Source organism: Chenopodium album, chromosome 12 (assembly GCF_948465745.1).
Source record: "Chenopodium album chromosome 12, dcCheAlbu1.1, whole genome shotgun sequence".
Taxonomy (NCBI): domain Eukaryota; kingdom Viridiplantae; phylum Streptophyta; class Magnoliopsida; order Caryophyllales; family Amaranthaceae; genus Chenopodium; species Chenopodium album.
Window position 1 is genome coordinate 11,954,891 of NC_137845.1, and position 22,402 is coordinate 11,977,292.

Consider the following 22,402-nt stretch of genomic DNA (forward strand, 5'->3'; position numbering starts at 1 on the left):
GCTAGCTAGGGTTGGGTGGAGTTGCAAGATTAAAATCTTAGGAAGACGATTGAACCCTTATGTTGGCCTGTGGCCACGGCTCAAGACTGCAACCGGTAGCCCTGCAAGAGGTACTGCAGAAGCGATTCAACCTCCGTGAGGCCAGAGCTGAAGTAGCAAATTTTCCCCTACTAGAGCCCTACATACAACTACCCAAATTCTTTTGGAACTACGACTTTGTTGTTGCTGTTGAGTAGCCTGCAGCTTAGTAAACCCGTCTCCACGCACTGATATCAAAATCATAGGCCAACCCAGCCTCGTGTTGTGAAACAATTGAAACTATGATCAACATGCCTTAGGACTCACGGATGTTTTGCACGAATGTCCATAGCAAGTTTTTGTAAGAGTTCGATAATGTTAGAGATATATGATATTGGAAAATATATGTAACAGATAGAAATATCATTAGATAAGAACACGGTTTTTTTCACATTGTCCAAAATTAATACTACATAGTACGGGGATTATTTAAAGCCTTAATGATAGCTAAATGGAACAATAAATTTCTAATAAACTAAAGTTTAATCAAATTTGACATGCTTAATTATCAAACTGTACATGAAACAAAAGTTGCTGATATGCAATTATGTTTGGATCTTCTAGAGCGTGAAATGCGTGGACCTCTTACGGAGTATAAAATACTATTATTGGGCCTACTAAGTAATGACACAAACTCATGGCCCAATAACAACTAACATGATTAATTACATGATATATGGGCCAATTGGGCCACTCATTTTTGTAAAAATATTGATGTTCAATTAGTGGGAAGGTCCAGAACATGCACTAGAATGTTCCACACTACCAAATCGTCCACTAACTAATCTTAACCACCAATTAAGTTGACTTTTACATGGATAATCTATATGTATGTATGTAAGTAATAATAAATTAATACGGAGTACTAGTTTAAGGCTTTAAGCTTGTCTTTTTTAAGTAACAGCTGGATCTTAGCTTAAAAAAAAAATTAACTTAAACTATGCTCTATTAAAGTACTAACTTTTTGATTCTCCTAACCGTTCTTTGACAGTTTGACCTTGAAGAGTACTTGAATTCAATATTTTTGGGATTTATTAGTGATTAATACTTTCTCCGTTTTTTTTTAAGTTGATGCGTTTCTTTAGTCACGTTTGCCAATACACAAATTTAACCATTAATATCTTTAATTATCGACAAACAAAAATTATAAAAAGTTAATATTTTGAAAATATATATCGTGACGAATCTAACAAGATCCCACGTGATTATATTTTTCATTAGGTATAAAGCACAAAACCCGGTCAGAGGATCGGAGAGTGAGTGAATAATACTAAAGTCAAAACGTGTCAACTAATAAAAAACCGAGGTAGTAGGTCTTTATGACTTAGAGAAGTATTTTTTAAATAGTATAAGTTCTTATCACTTTTATTACAATATAGACAGATTATAATTGTGGTTAATAAACGAATTAATTGAATTTTTGCAAATTAAATTACTCGTATTATGTAACTTGTGTTGTGACCTCACTGACCTAAGGATTGAAAGTTATAGAGCTATTAGTTGCTTTAATTTCCTAACTACAATAAATGAGCGTAAACATCATTCATCCAAGATATTCTCATACTTTCTAAGCAATTCTTTGAATATTATCATCTTTGTATTGTTTTAATAATAAGATCCCCCCTCTTATAAGTTGAAAATAAAAACCACTAGCAAGAAAGGATTAATTCTAAGCATAAATATACATCACAATTCACAAGTTATATGAGGAGAAATATCACGTTTCTCTCATTATAAGAATATTAATGATAAAACGAGTATTAAATGCCAAGAAAATAGTACAAGAAACATCAAATCAAATATGAAGGCAAACAATTCCTGCCTCAATAAAGAAGTAAACCTTTTGGTATATCTGAGCATACCATCTTAATCCAACCACATGATTCTCCACCTTTTTGTCCCTACCCAAAATCACAACTATTGTTGAACCCCTTTTACTAAACGAGGCCTAAGAGTGGACCTTACTTTAAATTTATGCTCAATTTTAGATATTGGAGAAATCAATAATTATATGAAAATACATTCCTAAATTGCAAAAGTTGCAAGTGAAACAAATAATTATGTTACTAATTTAGGCCATGTTTTCTTCAGCTTATTTTCAGTTCAGTTTAGTTCTTAATTTCCTTCTTATATAAAATATTCAGTTCAGCTCCAATAAATTCAGTTCAGTTCAGTTAATCAGAATATGTCTTTAGATACATAAAAAGACTAATTTATTTTGAATATGCATAAGTGATTAAGTGGATACTATATATACTCCATAATTTAGTGATTTTTTTTAAAAGCATAATATAGTGATTTGAGTTCGTTTAGGTGTCTACAATTAAAACTGGTTGAATGCTTGATATATGTGTTTTTCTTATAACTCCGTAAATTTAGGAGAGCATATGGACTATGTTAAAGTAGTGTATTGATTCGAGATAACTCGTATATATTAAAATTATTACACATTCGTATTATTTTTATTTCATTTTTATATTTAAGTTGCTTTGAATGCTTCAAATTATCGTCACTTTATAGCTAGAGATTTATATTTCACGAAGTATTATAGTTCTTGTACTTAATTTGAAATTTCTATCTATTGTCTCTTTTAGGGCTCACCTATAAACTCAACTTAGCGTGCATCTTTTGTTTTTACTGGATGAGGACTTAATCCCTGGTCTAAACTATGAGACATGACCTTAGGAGTGCTACTACTTGACTAGTAAACCCTCATAAAATAGCTAGATATTTCGGAGGTTTATCATATTAGATTGTTTCCGAACCAAGCTCGATTTTCTAACTAACTAATAATTGATACGAAGTATATAAAAGTTTCTAGAAGAAATGCAACTTTATAGCTAATCATAGTAATAAATAAATAATGAAATTACTAGACAAATTAATAATATGCAAAAAAATATATGATAAAATAGTTACCTATAGATATATACTTCGTAGATACTAACACTACGGTCTTTTGGCCACAGACAAAGTTTAAACCCTAGTTTATAATTTGGTGGTTTCTAAAATGTCCATATACTAGATTAAATTTCGTGCAAGGCACGGTTACTAAATATTTATAACAACAACAAATTTGACCACAAATAATAGTAATTTTTAAATTAGAAATATGCGAAAGGATAGCTCAAACTTCTCTCTACTTTCTCTCTCTAAACTATTTCGTTTTCCGATCACAAACTTGATTGCCGGAGGCGATTATTCCGACATTCGAAATGTTTGTTGTTTTGCAGGTGTCAAATACCGTTCGACTATATTCACGACCAGTATCCCAAGGGATTCCAAAAATCCCAAAATATATGGAGTATCTAAAGTCCAAGCTATAGTTTAGGCCCAATCTTCTTTGCATCACTCAACCAATCTAAGCCGTACACGTGCACCATAACTAATCCAAACCCCACATTTTTCCCCTTACTATCTTCGTAATCTGTACCACAATGTACTTGATAAGTTCTCTCTTCCTTTATCCGCAAAATGACGATAATAATAAAATCTACCTAAATACACACATTGAAAAATGCCAAAAAAATTTAAAAAATTTAGGATAATAAATTTTTCTTTAAAAAAATTAAATTAAAGTAAAATAAAACTGACCATTGGGCTTCGACTTGAGATTGGAGGTTTTAGGGTTCATAATCTCTCTCCTCAAGGGTTTTAGGGTTGGTTGAGTTCATCTTTCTCTCTCCTCCAAATCGCACTTTCTCTCTCCTCAATCGTCATCAACAATGGACAAATACGCTAGAGTTGAGAAACCTAAGCCTGAAATTCCGATTAACGAGAACGAAATTCGCATCACTACTCAAGGTCTCATTCGCAATTACATCAGCTATGCCACCACTCTTCTTCAGGTCAACTTTTTTTTTTTTTTTTGTTTGATTCGTCGTTTTTGTCGTTGTTTCTGTTTTAATTGCTGATTTTTTTTGCTATTTTTTGACCGATTTTTGTTGATATTCACCGATTTTTCAAGCGTTTATATTGTTGTGATGGTGTAATTCTCGCTATTTGGACAATGCTGAGGTTTTTGGAATTTTTGTTGAGTAATTGTATTGTGATTATTGTTGTTTTATGCGTTTTTTGGATGATGAGTGAAATGGATAGTTGTGAATGTAGTGAGATTGCAACGATTTTCAGGTGATTATAGAGTGTGATTTCGGTTTGAATTAATTGAGGTTCGTGTTAGCGATTGTAGCATGAGTATTAGTGAGGGTGAGCTGAATATGTATTGATTAGACAATGCTGAGGTTTTGTAATTTGTATGGAGTTATTATGTTTGATGTATTGAGAGTACAGCGGTTGTAGGATGAGTATTAGTGAGAGTGAGGTGATTATTGTGATTTTGGTAATTAAATGAGGTCCGTGTTCGCGATTGTAGGATGAGTATTAGTGAGAGTGAGGTGAGTATGTATTGATCGGACAATGCCGAGGTTTTGTAATATGAATGGAGTTTTTATGTTTTGATGTATTGAGAGTACAACGATATTCAGGTGATTATTGGGTGTGATTTTGTTCCAATTAAATGTCTCAATGCCGTCATTATGTTGTCAGAGGTTCGTGATCGCGATTGTAGGATGAGGGTCTGTGTGAGTGAGGTGAAATGTGAACTGATTAGAATATTGTTCTTAATGGAAAAATCTATTTTAGGGTAGACCCATGAATCACTACTTTTAGGAGTTTGTTCTCTCGCAAAACTAGTGCCTTGTATAAATAGATAGTGAAAGTTAAGAATTTATGAGGTTAACATGACTCTGATTAATATTAGGAGATATGGCATAGATGTATACCGAAGAGTTTGCTGTCAGAGGAGTCTGCCATTGCTGAATCGCTTGCTGACGCATCCAAAAACTCTCAGATGTGAATAAGTGGGATCACATCCCTTCCATGAAAGTTGACCACTTTCTTGATCAATTGTTATATCTCCTAATATTAATCAGAGTTGTGAGTTTATGACTACCATAAATCATGGTTCTGACCTCTTACCAGGAAGACAGTTTGGTTTATTGTAGAGCTGATTCAGTAATTACATTGTCGTGTGGATCTTTTCATCAAGAAACTATGGAAGGAAACTGAATTTCCTCTGTAATTCTATATATATATATATATATATATATATTTTTTTTGGGAGGGGGGGGGGGGGGGTGTTAAATGAAGTATAATTCAGATGTTTCAGAACTGTGCTTTTCTTTGAATGTGGTTGATTTAGTGCCTTATCACATTTGATTCAGGTATAACCCTCACGGTGTAACACGATCAAATTTACCCCCTTCATTATGCTGCATAGAGCACTTTTTTGTTTGGTTGTAGATTGCTGGAGCACTGATGGTGTTCATATTGCCATTTCATATCAATGCTATACACCTCTTGTATATTACCTTTTCTTTGTTGTTGCTCTTTCTTGTGATGATCTGTTGCTGGTGTTTAGATCTAGGTTTGCAACTTTGCACCTTTTAAATTTGTGATGTGATTGCTCACCTTATGTATAAGGTGTTTTTGTAAAGTTCATAACTTCATATGAAGGTGGAAAAATAATATTATTACGATAGTGCTAGGTGCCTTTGCTCAAATCATATTAAACCTTATGAAAACTCTACAGGAGAAGCATGCCAAAGAAATTGTTTTGAAAGCCATGGGGCAGGCTATTAGCAAAACTGTTGCTATTTCAGAGATTATAAAGGTTAGCATACTCTTCTAAGCTATTCTTTGACTGTCATTCCCTTCTAAGCTTCTCTTTGACAATTTAAGGTGTTCACTGTTTTTATAATAGCTGTACTAAGTTGTTTGCTATTGCAGAAGAGAATTCCCCACTTGCATCAAGACATTGTCATCAGTTCAGTTAGCATTACAGATTTCTGGGAACCCATTGAAGAGGGTCTAATACCGTAAGTTTCACTGCAGATCATGTACGCATTATTGTTTTTGATGTATTGCTGTGTTTATCATTGCTTTTGGATCTCCGCAGAGTGGAAACAGAGCGTCAAGTATCAATGATCTCTATCACCCTGTCAACTAACGAGCTAAATAAGAACTCTCCAGGGTACTATATTTGTTGCCTCTTAATTTATTATTGAAGTTTGCTCCCTATGAGACCTCCTTGTCTGTACTTATTTGTGCTCTGAACTTCTGGTATCTGATATTTTGTCTACTCAAGGATGACTTTTTGATTGGTTATCCCTAGGATAGGGGACGCTGGAGCAGTCATGTGGATTTCTTGTATTAATTATTACTTAGTTGTATTCAGCTTATTCCCCCCCCCCCCCCCCCCCTCCCTCTTCTTCTCCAGAGCTGGTTGCATGTCGTTACTAAAAAAATTTAATTACTCTGATCAGTTTATATATAGTTGAGTCTTGAGTGTACATCTAGTTAAGTGTAAGCTTCATCCATATTGGTCAGTTTAGTTGTACAGTACATCATGTTTAACAGGATCAGTGCTGTCTGGGTTTTTTTTTTTTTTTTTTCATTTTTAAGTTAGATTGATAAACCAGCATTATATGTTCCATCTTATTTTTGCCTATACTGAGCTATGGTGCTTCCTGCCTGATATGGTTTTACATCAACTCTACTCTTAATGGCTCTTATTATATTATGTTTTGAAGGTATCAAGCTCCATCCCAGTATGAGCAGCCCAAACAACAAAACTATTATCAGCAACAGCAACAGCAACTTCAACCTAGACAAGAACGTGGTGGTAATAGGCTAATTGTTCGTCCAATGTATGATTATACTACTATACATCATTCAATCACTGTTTGTCTGATACTCTCTTGGCGTTTTTTTGGATAGAATCATATGGCCGAGGACGTGGACGTGGTAGAGGGAGAGGGAGAGGGAGAGGCCGAGGACAGAACTGGGGAAGGGGTGGCTATGGATCATACCAGGGTATGAACTTCGAACTAGTGACGTTCTTTAAGCATTACGCTGTTATTGTTTCCTGTGATTGTAATTTTGATTACATCTACTTTATTGATTGTAAGCAGATAATGGAGGGTACTCAAACTGGGGCAGAGGAGGTGGACGAGGTAGAGGCTGGGGGAGATATTATGGTGAGTATAATATGTTTGATTTTCCTTGAATCAGATGACCATCTTGGCATCCCAAAATCTCCTATGCAACAATGGCATTTTAGTTGCACTATCAATAATTGTAAATAATAACCACTCTTTTGTTTATATTTATATTTAACCAATTCCCCAAACCCCCCCTCTTTTGTTTGGGGATTGAGAGTGGGCTGTAATGCTGATTTGGTTAATAAAATTTCCCATCTCCACATATGTACATTTTCTGCAGAAACTTTTTTACCAGTTCCCCAAACTCTTGTAGTTCTGGGATTGTTAGAGTGCTGTAATGCTGATTTGGTGATAGAAATCCCATTTCATTTATGTACATTTGCTGGAGAAATTAGTAGTTTTAAAATGTGAATTGAGCAAAGTATTGGCTGTGCCATACCTTGTTTAACTGGAATAGTGTTGATTAAAGAAAAAATCTATGGGAGATGAGTGCGCCTGCAACTATCATGAAGCCGTGGATTCTTTTAACTTAAAGGGTGTTATAGCAATATGATTCCTTTGCTTACTACATAAGTGATGCAAATGGAATTGCTAGTTACTTGATAGAGATTTTTGAGGATCTGACTCATGTGGCTGCATAAGTGCATGCTCATCTATGCTATTCTCAATGGTATTTAAAAATTTTGTGACAGATGGTGGTTATCAAGTAAGTCGAGATGGTGGATATCAAGCAGGCCAAGATGGTGGGTATCAAGGAGGTCGGGATGGTGGGTATCAAGGAGGGCCAGGAGGCCGAAACAGTAGGTATCATGGAGATCGAGATGGTGGTTATCAAGGTGGCCGAGGCGGTGGGTATCAAGGTGGTCGAGGCGGTGGGTATCAAGGTGGTCGGGGTGGTGGGTATCAAGGAGATCAAGGTGGTGGGTATCAAGGTGATCGTAGTGGTGGCTATCAAGGTGGTAGAGGTGTTGGGTATCAAGGTGGTAGAGGTGTTGGGTATCAAGGTGGTCGAGGTGGTGGTTATCAAAGTGATCGAGGTGGTAGGTTTCAAGGTGGCCGAGGCTATGGTCTTGGGGGCCGTGGTCGGGGTCGGGGTCGTATCGGAGGCCGTTCTCAAAGTGGTGCAGATGGTGATCAAGCTTAAAAGTGTGTCTTCCTACTTTTCCCATTATTGTGAATTACTTGCCTTGGCTTGAATGTGCTTTACTATGTTCAGAATGGAATGAAGAAAAAAAACTTGCCTTTGATGCAGTGATAGTATTTGTTTTAGTGTTGTCTTGGGTACTGGCATAAGGTTTTGTATCTTTTTGCAACGCTATGATATATGAATTATAGAAGGCTTGGTTTTCTGTTTGCTGGTATTTAATCTTTTAGCCAAAGGCAAGTATTCGAAATAGTTACCTCTGTAATTCATTCAGACCTCAATCTGTAGTGTTATAGAAAATGCAATTTTTTGTCCAGGTTATTTATCTTTCATTTTCTTCGATTAATTCCTGCTTTCTGTTTTCTGTGTCTGATTTTTTTTACCCTGCACTATGAATTATATGTCTAAATGGATTATCATGGTACAATAACCGTTAGCTCTGTCCTTATCTGAGGTGGGACTGAATTTTATGGATTTATTTAATCTTCATGAATGTGGACTGCCTTCAGTCTAGATTTTACATTCATGACAATTTTCTGACTTTGTATGTACTTTCCGTGAAAGCTCAAGCAATCTGTTCACTAATCGTGTCCAGATTCAGTACATACTTGATAATGTCTTGGTCTTATGTAAGCTTATGAGTTATGAGTTATGACTTATGACATACCGTGACTGACTGACTGTTGGCTCACATGGAGTGCCGAATGCATGCCAAACAAATGCCCTTTTAGAATTTACGGCGAGTAATTCTTGTGTGTTACGTTTGTATATATTCCGTATTATGATAAGGGAAACAGTAACAAGTAATGCTATGAAATTGTCTGTGCATTAGACCATTTTGCTAATTGTTACCCTGTTCGGAAATAATTCACACTTGTGAACGTAATCATGTAGTTGTATTACTTGTATACGGTATATTCAATACTTCAAACCCGCAGTATAATTATATTACTCTCTGTTTGCAATTTTCTCACTTTAACAAGTTATTTGTCCAATTCTGTATTCCTCTTACCTTAACATCAAGTTTCTATCTATCTATCTATCTACTACATAATAATGGCATAATGTCAATTGTTTCTAAGTCTAGTTTCTAGGCATAGTGTGGTGTGTAATCTTTGAAATTCAATAACCGCCATCTTCTCTAAGTTACTGTGAATATCATAAAATTACATATTTAGGACCTGTTTCGATTTACTGAAAATAACTGAACTGAACTGAAATAAATTAGCAAAAGAAAAGAACTCAACTAAAATTAAGCTGAATAGAACATATCCTTAAACTGTAATTGATCAAACAAATGGTATAAGGGTAGGAGGATTATACTCTTATGTAAATTTGAATTGTAATCAATAGTTTATGTGCACATCTCTAAGTTCTATTGTAATCAACCTTTTGTTAATAAGACTAAATTGATAACTAAAGTAAAGTGTGTGTATGATGTTTAAATCATAATAATGTGTTGAAAGTAAAATAATATAGGAAAGTTTTTCCAGTCAAAAAAAATAATAACAATAATAATAGGAAATTTTTTGGTTTGGATTTAGATCAAATCCATTTAAGTTCGAAGTAAAATTCAATTTTCAATTTTTTAATCCAATTTGATCCTAATATCTCACTAAATATAATCGGATTCAATCTAAATTTAAATCATGTTTTTTAGGTTTGAATTGAACTGATTAGGACTGAACTGAACTGAAATAAATTAGCAAAAGAAAAGAACTCAACTGAAATTAAGATGAACAGAAAAGAACCTTAAACTATAATTGATCAAACAAATGGTATAAGGGTAGGAGGATTATACTCTTATGTAAATGAATAGTAATCAATAATTTATGTACACTTCTCTAAGTTCTATTGTAATCAACCTTTTGTTAATAAGACTAAATCGATAACTAAAGTAAAGTGTTTGTATGATATTTAAATCATAATAATGTGTTGAAAGTCAAATAATAATAGGAAAGTTTTTGGTTTGGATTTAGATCACATTTAGGGGTGTCCATTATTCGGACTTTAGTCTGAAATTCAATCCAATTCAATCCAAATAAGCTATTCGGGTTGGACTTTTTTTTTTAATTTGCATTGGATTTGGACTCAAATTTTTTAAGTCCTATACAGTCCAAATAGTCCGAAATTATATATATATATATATATATATATATATATATATATATATATATATAATAATAATAATAATAATAATAATAATAATAATAATAATAATAATAATAATAATAATAATTAAACCTTAACCCATATAACATTAGTAAGCCCAAACCCAATACTCGCCCATTATGAATTTCTTAGGAATTTTTTTTATTATTATTATTAATTTGGATTTTTTTAGTTTATTGGAGTTATGATTCTTATGAATTTCTTAGGAATTTTTTTTATTATTATTAATTCGGATTGGGTCGGACTGGATTCGGACTATGGGATTTTAATTTGGATTGGATTGGATTTTGAAAACTTTGGATTTAGACTATAAAATGAGAGTCCATATACATTTCGAATTGGATTGGACTAGACTTCAGTCCAATCCAAAGTCCGAACGGACACCCCTAATCTCATCCCTTTAGGTTCGAAGTAAAATTCAATTTTTAAATTTTCAATCCAATTTGATCTTAATATCTCACCAAATCTAACCCGATCCAATCTGAATTTAAATTATGTTTTTTTGATCGAATATTTTACATTTAAGTCCAGTACACTCTCTTTGTCCTTCAAAGTTAATTTGCTATTTTTTCATTAATAGGTTGTCCTTCTAAATTTGCTTTATAATAAGAGATTAGAATTTATTTTCATATACGCTACTTTCTACAATTCTGTTTCACCACTTTTCTCTTTCATCAACTCCACGCCTCCAACCAACTTGAACTTAAAAAAGTGATCATGCTCCAATAGGCAATCTCAAAAAAAGTGTACTTTTAAGTTTTTTTTTTTTTCGAAAGAGTACTTTTAAGTTTTAACTAATCATTAAAATACTCCTTACTTGTGATTTGTATCTAAAAATTATGTATAATATTTAATGTGGCAAAACGACCTACAAAATCGTCTTAGGTCTTCTATTAAAGATGCTCTATAAAATATTTTTAAAGCAGCTATACTTAATACGGAATAGTTGAAACACGGATACATTCTAGTTCGAGAATTAAAAAAAAAGAAAAGCCATATAAACAAATGACAAGTGCGGATGCACGACGACGCAGCAAACTCCATTTAGAAGAGAGGGGGGGGGGGGGGGGGAGTTGACTCACCTTTGTTGATTATTATAATTATAATAATTAAAACTTAGAGAAAATACCAAACTATATCATTCATAAACTCCTACTAGCCTACTACAATCACAATCCAACAAATAAAATCATGAATATAGTTGCAATTTCCGTCCAAATTCATTTCAACCTTTCGCATTTATAAAGTGTCCACTTTTTTTTCTTTCTCACCATTTTCTCTCTCCTCTATATCACCCCATATCTCATTTTTCCCACCATCCTTTTTCTCCTATTTTCCCCAAACATTCCATTACACAAATTTAGCACTAAGAAAACAGTCAAAGAATATTTTACAGAAAAAAAAAAAATTATTATAAATTTTATTTTTGTAGTATCATTATTATTAAAAATGGAGAAAAAGAGTAGCAGTTCCGGAGAGAAAGACTCGCTTCATGCTCTTTACAAAGTTCCTTCTGGTGATGGCCCTTATGTTCGTGCCAAACATGCCCAGGTAACTTTTTTTTTTTGGTTAAATGTAAATATACTTTATTCTCATCTATTTTTCTTTGCGTGTACTCTTTTAGAGATAATATAGACGAGATTTAATTTTATGTAATAAGTGCTCATACTAGGTAAGTAAGTTACTCCGTAGTTGACATTCACTTTTTTGTTTAATAACTTTTTTTCTACTAATTAGTTGTTACATTTTTTTTTTTTGAAACAATGTTGTTACATATGGTAGTTGTAAACCATTTAGATATACTTGTTTTAGAACCTGAATTTGATGATCCGTTAGTCCGTTACATATAATTTAATATAGGTGAAACCTAATTAATATGCATTGTATATTTGTTTCATCAAAGTTTTTTATTTTATTTTTATTAAACTATTGGCTTAGTTCATCTAGCTTGTGATTTATACTAGTTGTAATTATTTTGCGCATTTGTCAATGGTTGAGTATTTAGATCAATCAGATCGTCTAATATTGTTAAACTTTATGATTAAATGTATTAGATGTTTGATTGTTTCAAATGACGAACTTCAAATAGTCAAATGTAGATAAGAATATGGTGCTTGATGTTTAATTTTTCTAAGAGTGATTCCGTCTACATTATTGGCCCTTATGTAACTCGCTCCTTATCGAGCCATAAAGATAGTGAACTTGAAAATAAACTTCAGTTCAACTTTATTTCAGTTCATCTCATCTCAGCTCAACTTCAATGTCTCCAATCAGTTCAGTTCAGTTCTCAATTTCCTTCTCTCATAAACAATTCATTTCAACTCTATTTAGTTCAGTTCATTTATTTTCAGTAAATAGGAACATGCCCTTAATCATGTCATTTTAAGCCTTTTTTAATTGATTATTTAACAATATTACAAAGAAAGTTGTAGGATTGTTTTAATTTAATTTGTTAATGGGGGTTAGACAATCGAGAAATAAATCTAGGTCAATGTTGATTATTTGATGTACTCTTCTTATCAATCCCAATCTCAAATGAAATTTGATTTGAAAATTAATTAGTCCTTTAAGATTATTGAAAAAAAAAAAACAATATCCGAATATACTATTAATTGTTCTCTAATTTTTAAACTATATAGAGGTAGCTTTGCGATTAAGTATATATTTTTTATTCCAATAAAAATAAAGAAAATGAGACATATAGAGACCCTTATCACGAGAGAAATTCCTAATTAATGTAGCTTTGTGATTAAATTTGGAGAACCTTATCACGAGAGAAATTCCTAATTGATGTAGCTTTGTGATAAAGTGTGTAATTCTACATGTTGCATGAGAAAATAAATACAATGTTTTTTGCTCTAATTTCATTAAAAAAAAAAATAAATAAATAAATAAATAAATAAATTGATATATTTGTTTTTTTGTTGGGTATGATCAGCTGGTGCAAAAGGACCCAGAAGCAGCAATAGTACTATTTTGGAAGGCTATAAATGCAGGGGATAGGGTGGATAGTGCACTCAAAGATATGGCTGTGGTGATGAAACAGCTTGATAGAACTGAAGAGGCCATTGAAGCTGTTAAGTCTTTTCGAGGCCTTTGCTCTAGGAATGCTCAGGAATCCCTAGACAACGTTCTAATCGATTTGTATAAGGTACATACCGTAAATTCTTCACTTCTTGCAACATACATTTCATCTAATTATTTGATTTTATGCTTGTGTGTATGTTTTTTTTTCGCGGGTAATTAGTAGTAATGTTATTGATTCATGTGTGAGACTCCTTTTGTGTTCGAAGTTGTAGCTACATTGTGTAACTCGGGTTTTAATTGGCCTGATTGTTGATAACAATCTAAATTCTTATTTGCTCGAAGAACTTGTTTGGTTGATGACATTTCTAAATTTTTTGCTTTGCTTTTGTTCAACCAAAAACTCCAAATTGATGACTAACACTTTTTGCTTTGCTTTTGTTCAACCAAAAACTCCAAATTGATGACTAACACACAAGTTTCATTGATAACGAAAGGTTTTGATGACTTTTTTTGTTTGAATTTTTTTTGTTCAACATTGTGTGCTAAGACCTTCTAGTTTGTGGTTGTTGTGTTTGAGCAGAAATGTGGGAAAGTAGATGAACAAATTGAGCTCCTTAGACAGAAACTACGGATGATATACCAAGGCGAAGCGTTCAACGGAAAACCAACAAAGACAGCAAGATCTCATGGCAAGAAATTTCAAGTTTCCATCAAACAAGAAACTTCTAGAATACTGGTATGATTTTTTTTTTTCTTCTCTTGTTATAAAATCTTAAGAACTGAGTACAACTAGTCTACATAACACTGCACCACTATTTGAACAACTCCAACAAATTAATGTACATTAGCTTAGTATTATTATGACTAATAATTGTAAGGACACTGAAGATTCATAAACAAATTCTGTCTCATCCTTCAAACAGAAATATGTTAGTGTAAGTGTGCAATCAATTCAGAGGCGGATCCAGAAAAAATATTTAACGGGGTCAAAATACATTTAATTTATTTTAATTAGGTCATTTGATATAAAGACAAGAAATTTTTGTAGTAAAATTATTAATTTTATAGATAAAAATTCTTTTTTCTCAAGCTCAAGTGGGGTCAAGGGACCCCACAAATATAGCTTGCATCCGCCACTGAATCAATTCATATGTTTGTGTGTAATCCGATGTCACAGCATACATTTCTATCATTTTCGTAGGTAGTGTAGACACCTCCTCTGTCCCTAATTTTTTGGTATGCTACAATTGGTAAGTTTAGAACTCTTATTTTAGAGGAACTTGGGAAGAAATGTGTTCGGGTTAATGTGAATTAAGATTGTTTATGACTTTAATTGTATTAGGAAACTTATTTTGACATAAAGGGAGTACTCAACAATCAACACCCACTAGTTCTCTACAATTTCATAGCAAAATATTTGTGTATTTTTGTAGCAAAATAAAATCATATTAACACTCCATTTGGTACCACAGGGGAACTTGGGCTGGGCCTACATGCAAAAGACAAACTATATGGCAGCAGAAGTGGTCTATAGAAAGGCCCAAATGATTGACCCGGATGCAAATAAGGCCTGCAACTTGGGCTTTTGTCTTATAAAGCAAGCCCGATATGATGAAGCCCATTCGGTGCTCGAGGAAGTATTGCAGGTCAAAGTTCCGGGATCGGAGGATATCCGATCAAGGAACCGGGCCGAGGAACTGTTGTTGGATTTGGAGTCACGGCAACCGCCTTCTTTGTTGTCTAGCATTGTGAGCCTTCATTTAGAGGATGAGTTTGTCCAAGGGCTTGAGGAATTTGAATCTAAATGGAGCTCAATGAAACCTAGAAGACTTCCTATATTTGAGGAAATTTCCAACTTCAAAGATCAATTAGCTTGCTAGATATATACATTTGTTTTTTCCTTTTTTGAATTTTGTGTTTAGAGATGTTTATATAGAAAATGCAAAGTATGGTGTTAATAGGGTTGAATAGAAATGTATGTTTGAAATGCGTAAGGTTGTTTGTACTATGTCAATAGCAATGATGTTTGAGGAGCTAGAAGTGAGCTAAAAGAATAAAAGACATTTTCGCTTTTGGACATAGTTATATTGACGAAACTAAACCAAGTTGAAAATGGTTGGAAATGGTTGGAATAATTATTTTGTAAGTCAAAAATAAACTTGACAAATCAAATAGGTGAATTTAAGAGTGAGGTTTGGGTTGAGTACTTGAATTCAACAATTAAAGTTACAAACAAAGAATCCTAAATTTGCATTTGATTATCTAATCACTTTAATTGCACCTTGTTCAATGTTTTATACAAGTTTGTCATGGATAGCATTCCTAGTATGTTAAAGAGATTTCAAGCATTCCATAATTAAAAAAAATTAAAAATTAAAAAAAAAAAATTAAAAATTAAAAAAAAATAAAAATTAAAAAATAAAAATAAATGATGTTCTAAAACATACTAGTAGAAAATGTGTCTCACATACAATTGGGTGTATTATGAGAGTTGCACACTTTATTTTCGGAAAATTCAAGTTTATATCTGTGCTAAACTTAGAATGTTTAGGCGTTTAGCACATAGCAATTTCATAATAAAATAACTTGGGAGTCTGTGCCTAGACAAATAAACAATGGTTTTCCATATAAAAGTTCTGACATTATTATGCCAACTTGCATAAACAAACAAACTAAGACTCATAGTAACGTTATTCTTTGCTCCGTCACTGCTTAACTACGGTAACTCAAGTTGAGTTAACCTTTTACCCCCCTCTAAATTTATCTTCTCATCTTCATCAAGAGAGAGAAACAGAAAAGCAATTCGAAATCATGAGAGAGAAACAGAAAAGAAACTCCATATATCTGTCCATGAAACTTTCTAATGAGCTAATAAATAATTTTCTAACTCTTTTTTACTCGTAGGTGTTAGAAAATTGAAACTTTCTAACGGGCTAATAAGTAATTTTCACTTTTTATTAACAATAGGATTTTTTTTTTTTTTTTTTGGGTGAAAGGTAAGGTCATAAACGGGTGATTTCCATAGAAATAGTTGGAAAAGGTATAAATTCCAAGAATATGTCACTTTTTGCTAATATTCCCTACATACTGTCCACGTCATCAACTATTTTTTTTTTAACTATTTTACAACAAAACCGCTAATTCAGGGTTCGTTTGGCATCGCTGTGGTTTTCTGTTTTTTGGTTTTTTGTTTTTTAAAATCATGTGATTTATGTCACATAATGAATTAAAAATTATTTAAAGTTATTAAAATCATGATAATTTTGGAAACTGACAATAGAAAAATAGAAACACCTCTGGTTTCCTGTTTTTGTTTTTTAGTTTTCAAAAAAACAGTAAAAACAAAAAACGATGCCAAACAAAATTAGCGTTTTTTTTTTTAATTTTTTTTTATCAATTAGCGGTTTTATCAAAAAGAAACCGCTAATTCAATTAGCGGTTTCATTTATTTTGTTTCGTGTACATGAATTTCAAGTAAGTAAACCGCTAATTCAATTAGCGGTTTTACTTTTAAAAAAAAAATTAAATCAATTTTTATGGTGACATGGACGGTATGTATGGAACATTTACAAAAACTAACATAATCTTGGAATTTATAACTTTTCTAACAATATTGATGGAAATCACTCGTTATAAACAATAGTCTCAATGTCTCATCCATTGACATTCTTATTTTTATCAAAACTAATTTTTAATCATAACCAAATACAAAAAATTAGGTATACTTATAGAGAGATTATAATAAATTAATATGATGATTGGTGAGTGTTGCATATAACATGATGTTTTTGTTAATAATCTTAACTTGTTAGATTTGTATCAAGTGAGTCAAATTGTACATCATTTTAAGGCCTAATTCACTCTACTTTATTTTTGCTAAATTGAAATTATTTTTACCATTAACCTTAAATTACTTTTACTTATTCTCTGTTATATTTTTTCGATAAAATCACTAATTTTTACGAATCTAATATTATTCTCGTTAAACTGAAATTATTAACTATAGTGGCATTTTTTAAAGATGGGTGAAATGGTGAATACAGTATTACTACTGAGTTACTAGAGTGGTTATTACCAAATTTACAACCCCAGTCTTTCTCAAGACATACTTGTATACCTCTCTGCTTCTCCTATTATAATTTCTCTGCTTCCAATTTTGACGAATTTGATTGAAATAATACAAATTCCAACTTTTTACTGACTTGAATCTGAAATTGAGCCTGATTATCAAACAACCAACGGATTTGGAGTTTGATTTGGACCAAAATTTCCAAACTTTGGTGAGTTCATCATACTAGAATTCTCGATTATTCTCCTAAATTCTGATTCTTTGAATTTCAGTCATCTACTTAATTTTAACTTTTTGAGCTTGAATTCCTTAATTTGATCAACTAATTAGCTGAAATTTGCTTCATATAATCTGGTTCTTACCCAATTTCAGTTTTTCGGAAATGGTGGTTTTGTTGCTCTTGTCTTGGCTTGTAATTTAGTGGGGGGTTTGTTGATTTGAAGATTTCGGTTGATTAAAATTAGGGCTAATAGAATTTGTGTTGATTATGAAATATTAAAATCGTTTATTTTGATTTCATTTGATATTGATATGAATACAAAAATGAAAATTCTTTAGTTTAGTGTTTGGATTTATATGGGCCTTGTAATTTGGTTAGTGTTGTCTAGTTGGATTTGACTGATAAATGATTCGGAGTACGGAGTAATTTGCATGGTTGTGTTGGGTCTTGGACCCTCTTGGCTAAGCTGGTTGCCTGGTTAGGAGGGTTCAAGTGTGGGGTCAATGACCAGGTGGGTCCGGAACCAATATGAAGTTAACACGTCGCCTTATTACTTGTCAAACAGGATAACCTTAAAAGTTAAAACTTAGACAATTTTGAGAAGGTGAGTTATAGATGAGATTATAGTTGGGATTAAAATGAGAAGGCGAATTGGGATTATCATTGTTAATTTTTTGGTTGGATTTGTGTGATTATGTTTGAGTTAGTTAGCATTTGTGTTACTTTATAGCTATCTTCAATTAGCTATATTTAGTCAATTTATTATTTGTGTGATATTGAGAAGTTGCAAAATATTTCATTTGTTGCATTAATGACTTTGCTTATACTGTGAGTTATTATAGAGCCTTGGCATTACATATATTTTATAAGAAAAAGTTATAATGATATGACTATATGAGTAATATGAGTGGCAAATGGCAATGTTTATATGATATATGAACAATATTTTGGTTGTCAACTTTTCACAGAGTTATTCAGTTCAACAGATTGCTGTGGTATCCACTGAATTATTATCATTGTTGCATGATGACATGAATAAGATTTACAAATGTTTTTGTTATAGGGCTTTCGGCTATCCTCTTTAGATAATCAGTATCCATATAAGCTTCCTTATATTCGAGGTTAGTATTGAGATGTAGTTGAATGAGTTTGCTCCTTTGTTCCCTAACTTAGTGCTCTGGAGTGTTAACTACGAGCTCATTATGTTAAAAATCGATACTCTATGTATTGTGTCTATTTTTGTTCCATCCCAGGCTTCAATGCTGTCTGAGATTCCTCTTTTCTTGATTTGATTGAATTTTGAGAATGGCTATGAGCATTTTACTTAATATTGCAAAATTAACTCTGCCTTTTTGTTTGGCATTTTGATAAATACTAGCTTTTTCTTTCTATTAGGCTTCACCCCTTTATCTTGCCATAGCTTTAAAATAATCTATCTAGTTTCTATAACTTAATTCATTCTGATTTTTCTGTAAGATATAGTTTGAAGTTTGAGGCTTCGCTTCACTGTTGCTAGGTTCTCTTCCCCCCCTCTCAGTAGTCAGTCTGTTCTTTCGAGGTAAATGAAATTATATGTCTTGATTTGATTGGAGAGTAAAGGTGGAAGAAGTGGGGGTAACCCTGGAAAAGAGGTCGGTTGACCTTCCATCTTTCTTCTGAAATTTACTTTTGCAAAATAGAAACTTGTATTATCTTTTCTGATAATATAGGTGTCTTGTTAGTTACATATTTATCATGCAATGGATGGGAGAATGTAATTCACAATTTGTGAGAGATTGCATCGCTTTTTTTTTTCTCTCTCTTTTGCTCACAAATATTCTACTTATCCTTTTCCTTTATTTTTTAAATTTACAGGAGGAAGAACATTGGTTTCCTGATTCATTTTAGTATCTGATACTACAGTGATACTAGACTCAGGAATATTACTTTTTCTACAGCAGTGTTGAAAAACCTTAATTAAACTGTGCCAAAGACCTCAAAATATAGACCCCTGTTCTCTCTTGATTGCAAACAATGGCTGCTCGAGAACCAGAGATAATCACAAGCAAAGACAAAATGAGAAAATGGTCAAGAGCAATGAGAGCCCAAGGCAAAACCATAGGGCTAGTACCTACAATGGGTTACCTTCACAAAGGACATCTCTCTCTAGTCAGTGAAGCCCATCAACATGCTGACCTCATTGTAGTCTCCATCTATGTAAACCCAGGTCAATTCTCTACCTCTGAGGATCTTTCCACCTACCCATCTGACTTTCATGGTGATATACAGAAGCTAATGTCTGTTCCCGGGGGAGTTGATGTTGTTTTCAATCCTTATGACTTGTATGATTATGGTAGAGGGAGGGATAGCAAAGGTACGGAAAAGTTTGAGAATGTAGGGGTGGTATCTTGCTTGGAGGAAAGGGGAGCCGGGCATGAAACTTGGATTAGGGTTGAGAAATTGGAGAAGGGCTTGTGTGGGAAGAGTAGACCTGTTTTTTTTAAAGGGGTGGCTACAGTTGTTAGTAAATTATTCAATATTGTGGAGCCAGATGTTGCTATCTTTGGGAAGAAGGATTATCAACAGTGGCGACTTATTTGTAGAATGGTGAGCCAATTTCATTGTGTTTGGCTTTACAATGTGCTTTTATCTGTGAATCGTTATCTAATCAGGTGAGGTTGTGTATATCTTGACTTCAGGCAACTTGTGGTTTAGTTGGTGGAATCTTGATGATTGCATATTTTGCTTAGTCTATTTTCCCTAATAATGGCCTGTTGTAGATGACGATGATGAATGGTCATGCTAGTGATTGATTATTTGTTTCCTGAGAATTGTGCTCTTGTGATGAAAGTTTAGTTGAGCTAACCAGGTGAGATTAGTTTAGTTGGCTGCTTGGGAATGGATGATTGGCTTCTAGTATTGAAGCCTTCAACTATTTCATTCAATTTATATTCTATATGGTTTTAGTGCTTACTAGATTACAAGTTACCATTTCACATTGATTTATTAGGATGAAAAATAATAAAGGTGGCATAATCCAAAAATCCAGCAGTGTTTATTGTTTAAAAACAGACATCTACAGAAACTTGAGTGACTGCTCTCAAATGACTGACTTTATATTATGTGGGAGACTTCTTAGAGGCATTATTTAGTAAATATTAATGGTTATAGAGGGAACTATCTGATTTAGTACTTATGTGTGCTATCCGGGATTTCTTATCTGGACCTCGTAAAACCAAATGCCGAGCTGCTGTGATAATCATCGTTTTCATTAGGATGAGTTACAACTTACAAGTCTGAAGCTGTAAATCTGATGACCTATATCACGGATGATATGTTAGCTGTTACCCTAATAACTCAGGAAGACTAATTTGGTCTCTAAGAAGTTTGTGACAAGTTGACAGTGGTCTTTAATCAAAATCTATTGGGTTTTTAGGCTGTTTCTCTTGTCAGTTGCGAAACAAGATCCTAATATGAATTGCTTCCTCAATACAGAGCTGCTTGAATACTTCATAGTCTTTATAGAGTACATGTTATCAGTGTAAAATCTCTTGTTCTTTTACTTGATTAATATTTTTTAATTATCCGACAATGGACCAATGGCCTTTTGATTTGATTTTCATACTTTATAGTCTTTATAGAGTACATGCTGTTTCTGACTAGTGATGATTGATCCAAATCTTCCAATAGCTTGATTTTATGTCGAAAGTCTTCTGCAGGAATATGTAATGTAATGGTTGTTTGCTGACTTCCTTTGTCACCAACTTATTGATACAGGTACGAGATCTAGACTTTGCTGTCCAAATAATTGGATCAGAGATTATGCGTGAAGATGATGGTTTAGCAATGAGTTCCCGTAATGTGTACCTTTCCCCCGAGGAAAGGCAAAAGGTAGTTTATTAGCTAGTTACTTCATGTACATGTTCCTTCTTTGACTGATCTCATTTAGTGATGCTTACCATTTTTGCATGCCCAGGCATTGTCTATTAATAGGTCTCTGTCAAAAGCCAAACATGCTGCAGAAAATGGGCAAATTAGTTGCAAAAGCCTTCAGGATTCAATAATCCTTGCGATAGAGGAAGCCGGTGGAAATGTAGACTATGCTGAGGTAAATCAATTTTCTGCATAACCAATTTACAATGCTTACCTGTATAATATAGCTTTTAAGCCTTTTTTACAATGATGCAATTTGTTCGGTTCCATTGGAAGCAGATAGTGGACCAAGAGACCTTAGAAGTAGTTGAAGAGATAAAGGCCCCTGTTGTGATTTGTGTTGCTGCCTGTTTTGGGAAGACCAGGTTGATTGACAATATAGAGATTACCACCACCTAAAGAGCAAAAGTTCTGCTTGCGACATTGCCAGATTTTTTATTTCATCTTGTAACATGCCCCTGTTGTGATTTGTGTTGATGCCTGTTGTAGGAAGACCAGGTTGATTCCCAAAATGGAGATCACCGCCTAAAGAGCAAATTTTTTAAATTCTGCTTGCAAAATCAAATTGGATTGAATCACGAGCCATTTCTCTTGTAACATGTATGAAGAATTTTGTATTTTGTATTTTGATTCTAACTCAATTCATTTTCAGGCTAGTCATAAATTTTGGACCATTCTGCTTAGTTTCTTTTCATCGCTCTATCAATTACATTTGGTGGTAAATTCCTATTACGTAATGCAATTATTACATATTTAAAAATATCTTCAAAGTATATTTA

General features: G+C 33.1%; 3 protein-coding genes across 3 annotated transcripts; all 3 read left to right on the plus strand.

The window, feature by feature from the left end:
• Positions 1 to 3,664: 3,664 nt before the first annotated feature.
• Positions 3,665 to 8,539, plus strand: LOC145572007 (uncharacterized). Its single transcript, XM_081631029.1, has 8 exons — positions 3,665 to 3,926; positions 5,669 to 5,749; positions 5,866 to 5,954; positions 6,035 to 6,109; positions 6,669 to 6,760; positions 6,856 to 6,951; positions 7,050 to 7,115; positions 7,772 to 8,539. Exons 1-8 carry the CDS (start codon positions 3,804 to 3,806, stop codon positions 8,221 to 8,223), a joined length of 1,074 nt encoding a protein of 357 aa, XP_081487155.1. The 5' UTR covers positions 3,665 to 3,803; the 3' UTR covers positions 8,224 to 8,539.
• A 3,102-nt stretch (positions 8,540 to 11,641) lies between these two features.
• LOC145572008 (protein SULFUR DEFICIENCY-INDUCED 1-like) lies at positions 11,642 to 15,501 on the plus strand. The gene is made up of 4 exons (XM_081631030.1): positions 11,642 to 11,946; positions 13,334 to 13,546; positions 14,003 to 14,158; positions 14,895 to 15,501. The coding sequence occupies exons 1-4, from the start codon at positions 11,845 to 11,847 to the stop codon at positions 15,300 to 15,302; spliced, it is 879 nt and encodes a 292-aa protein (XP_081487156.1). The 5' UTR covers positions 11,642 to 11,844; the 3' UTR covers positions 15,303 to 15,501.
• Positions 15,502 to 17,561: 2,060 nt separating this feature from the next.
• LOC145572009 (pantoate--beta-alanine ligase-like) lies at positions 17,562 to 22,208 on the plus strand. Its single transcript, XM_081631031.1, has 5 exons — positions 17,562 to 17,702; positions 19,566 to 20,297; positions 21,468 to 21,581; positions 21,667 to 21,798; positions 21,903 to 22,208. Exons 2-5 carry the CDS (start codon positions 19,725 to 19,727, stop codon positions 22,020 to 22,022), a joined length of 939 nt encoding a protein of 312 aa, XP_081487157.1. The 5' UTR covers positions 17,562 to 17,702; positions 19,566 to 19,724; the 3' UTR covers positions 22,023 to 22,208.
• The last annotated feature ends 194 nt before the right edge of the window (positions 22,209 to 22,402 follow it).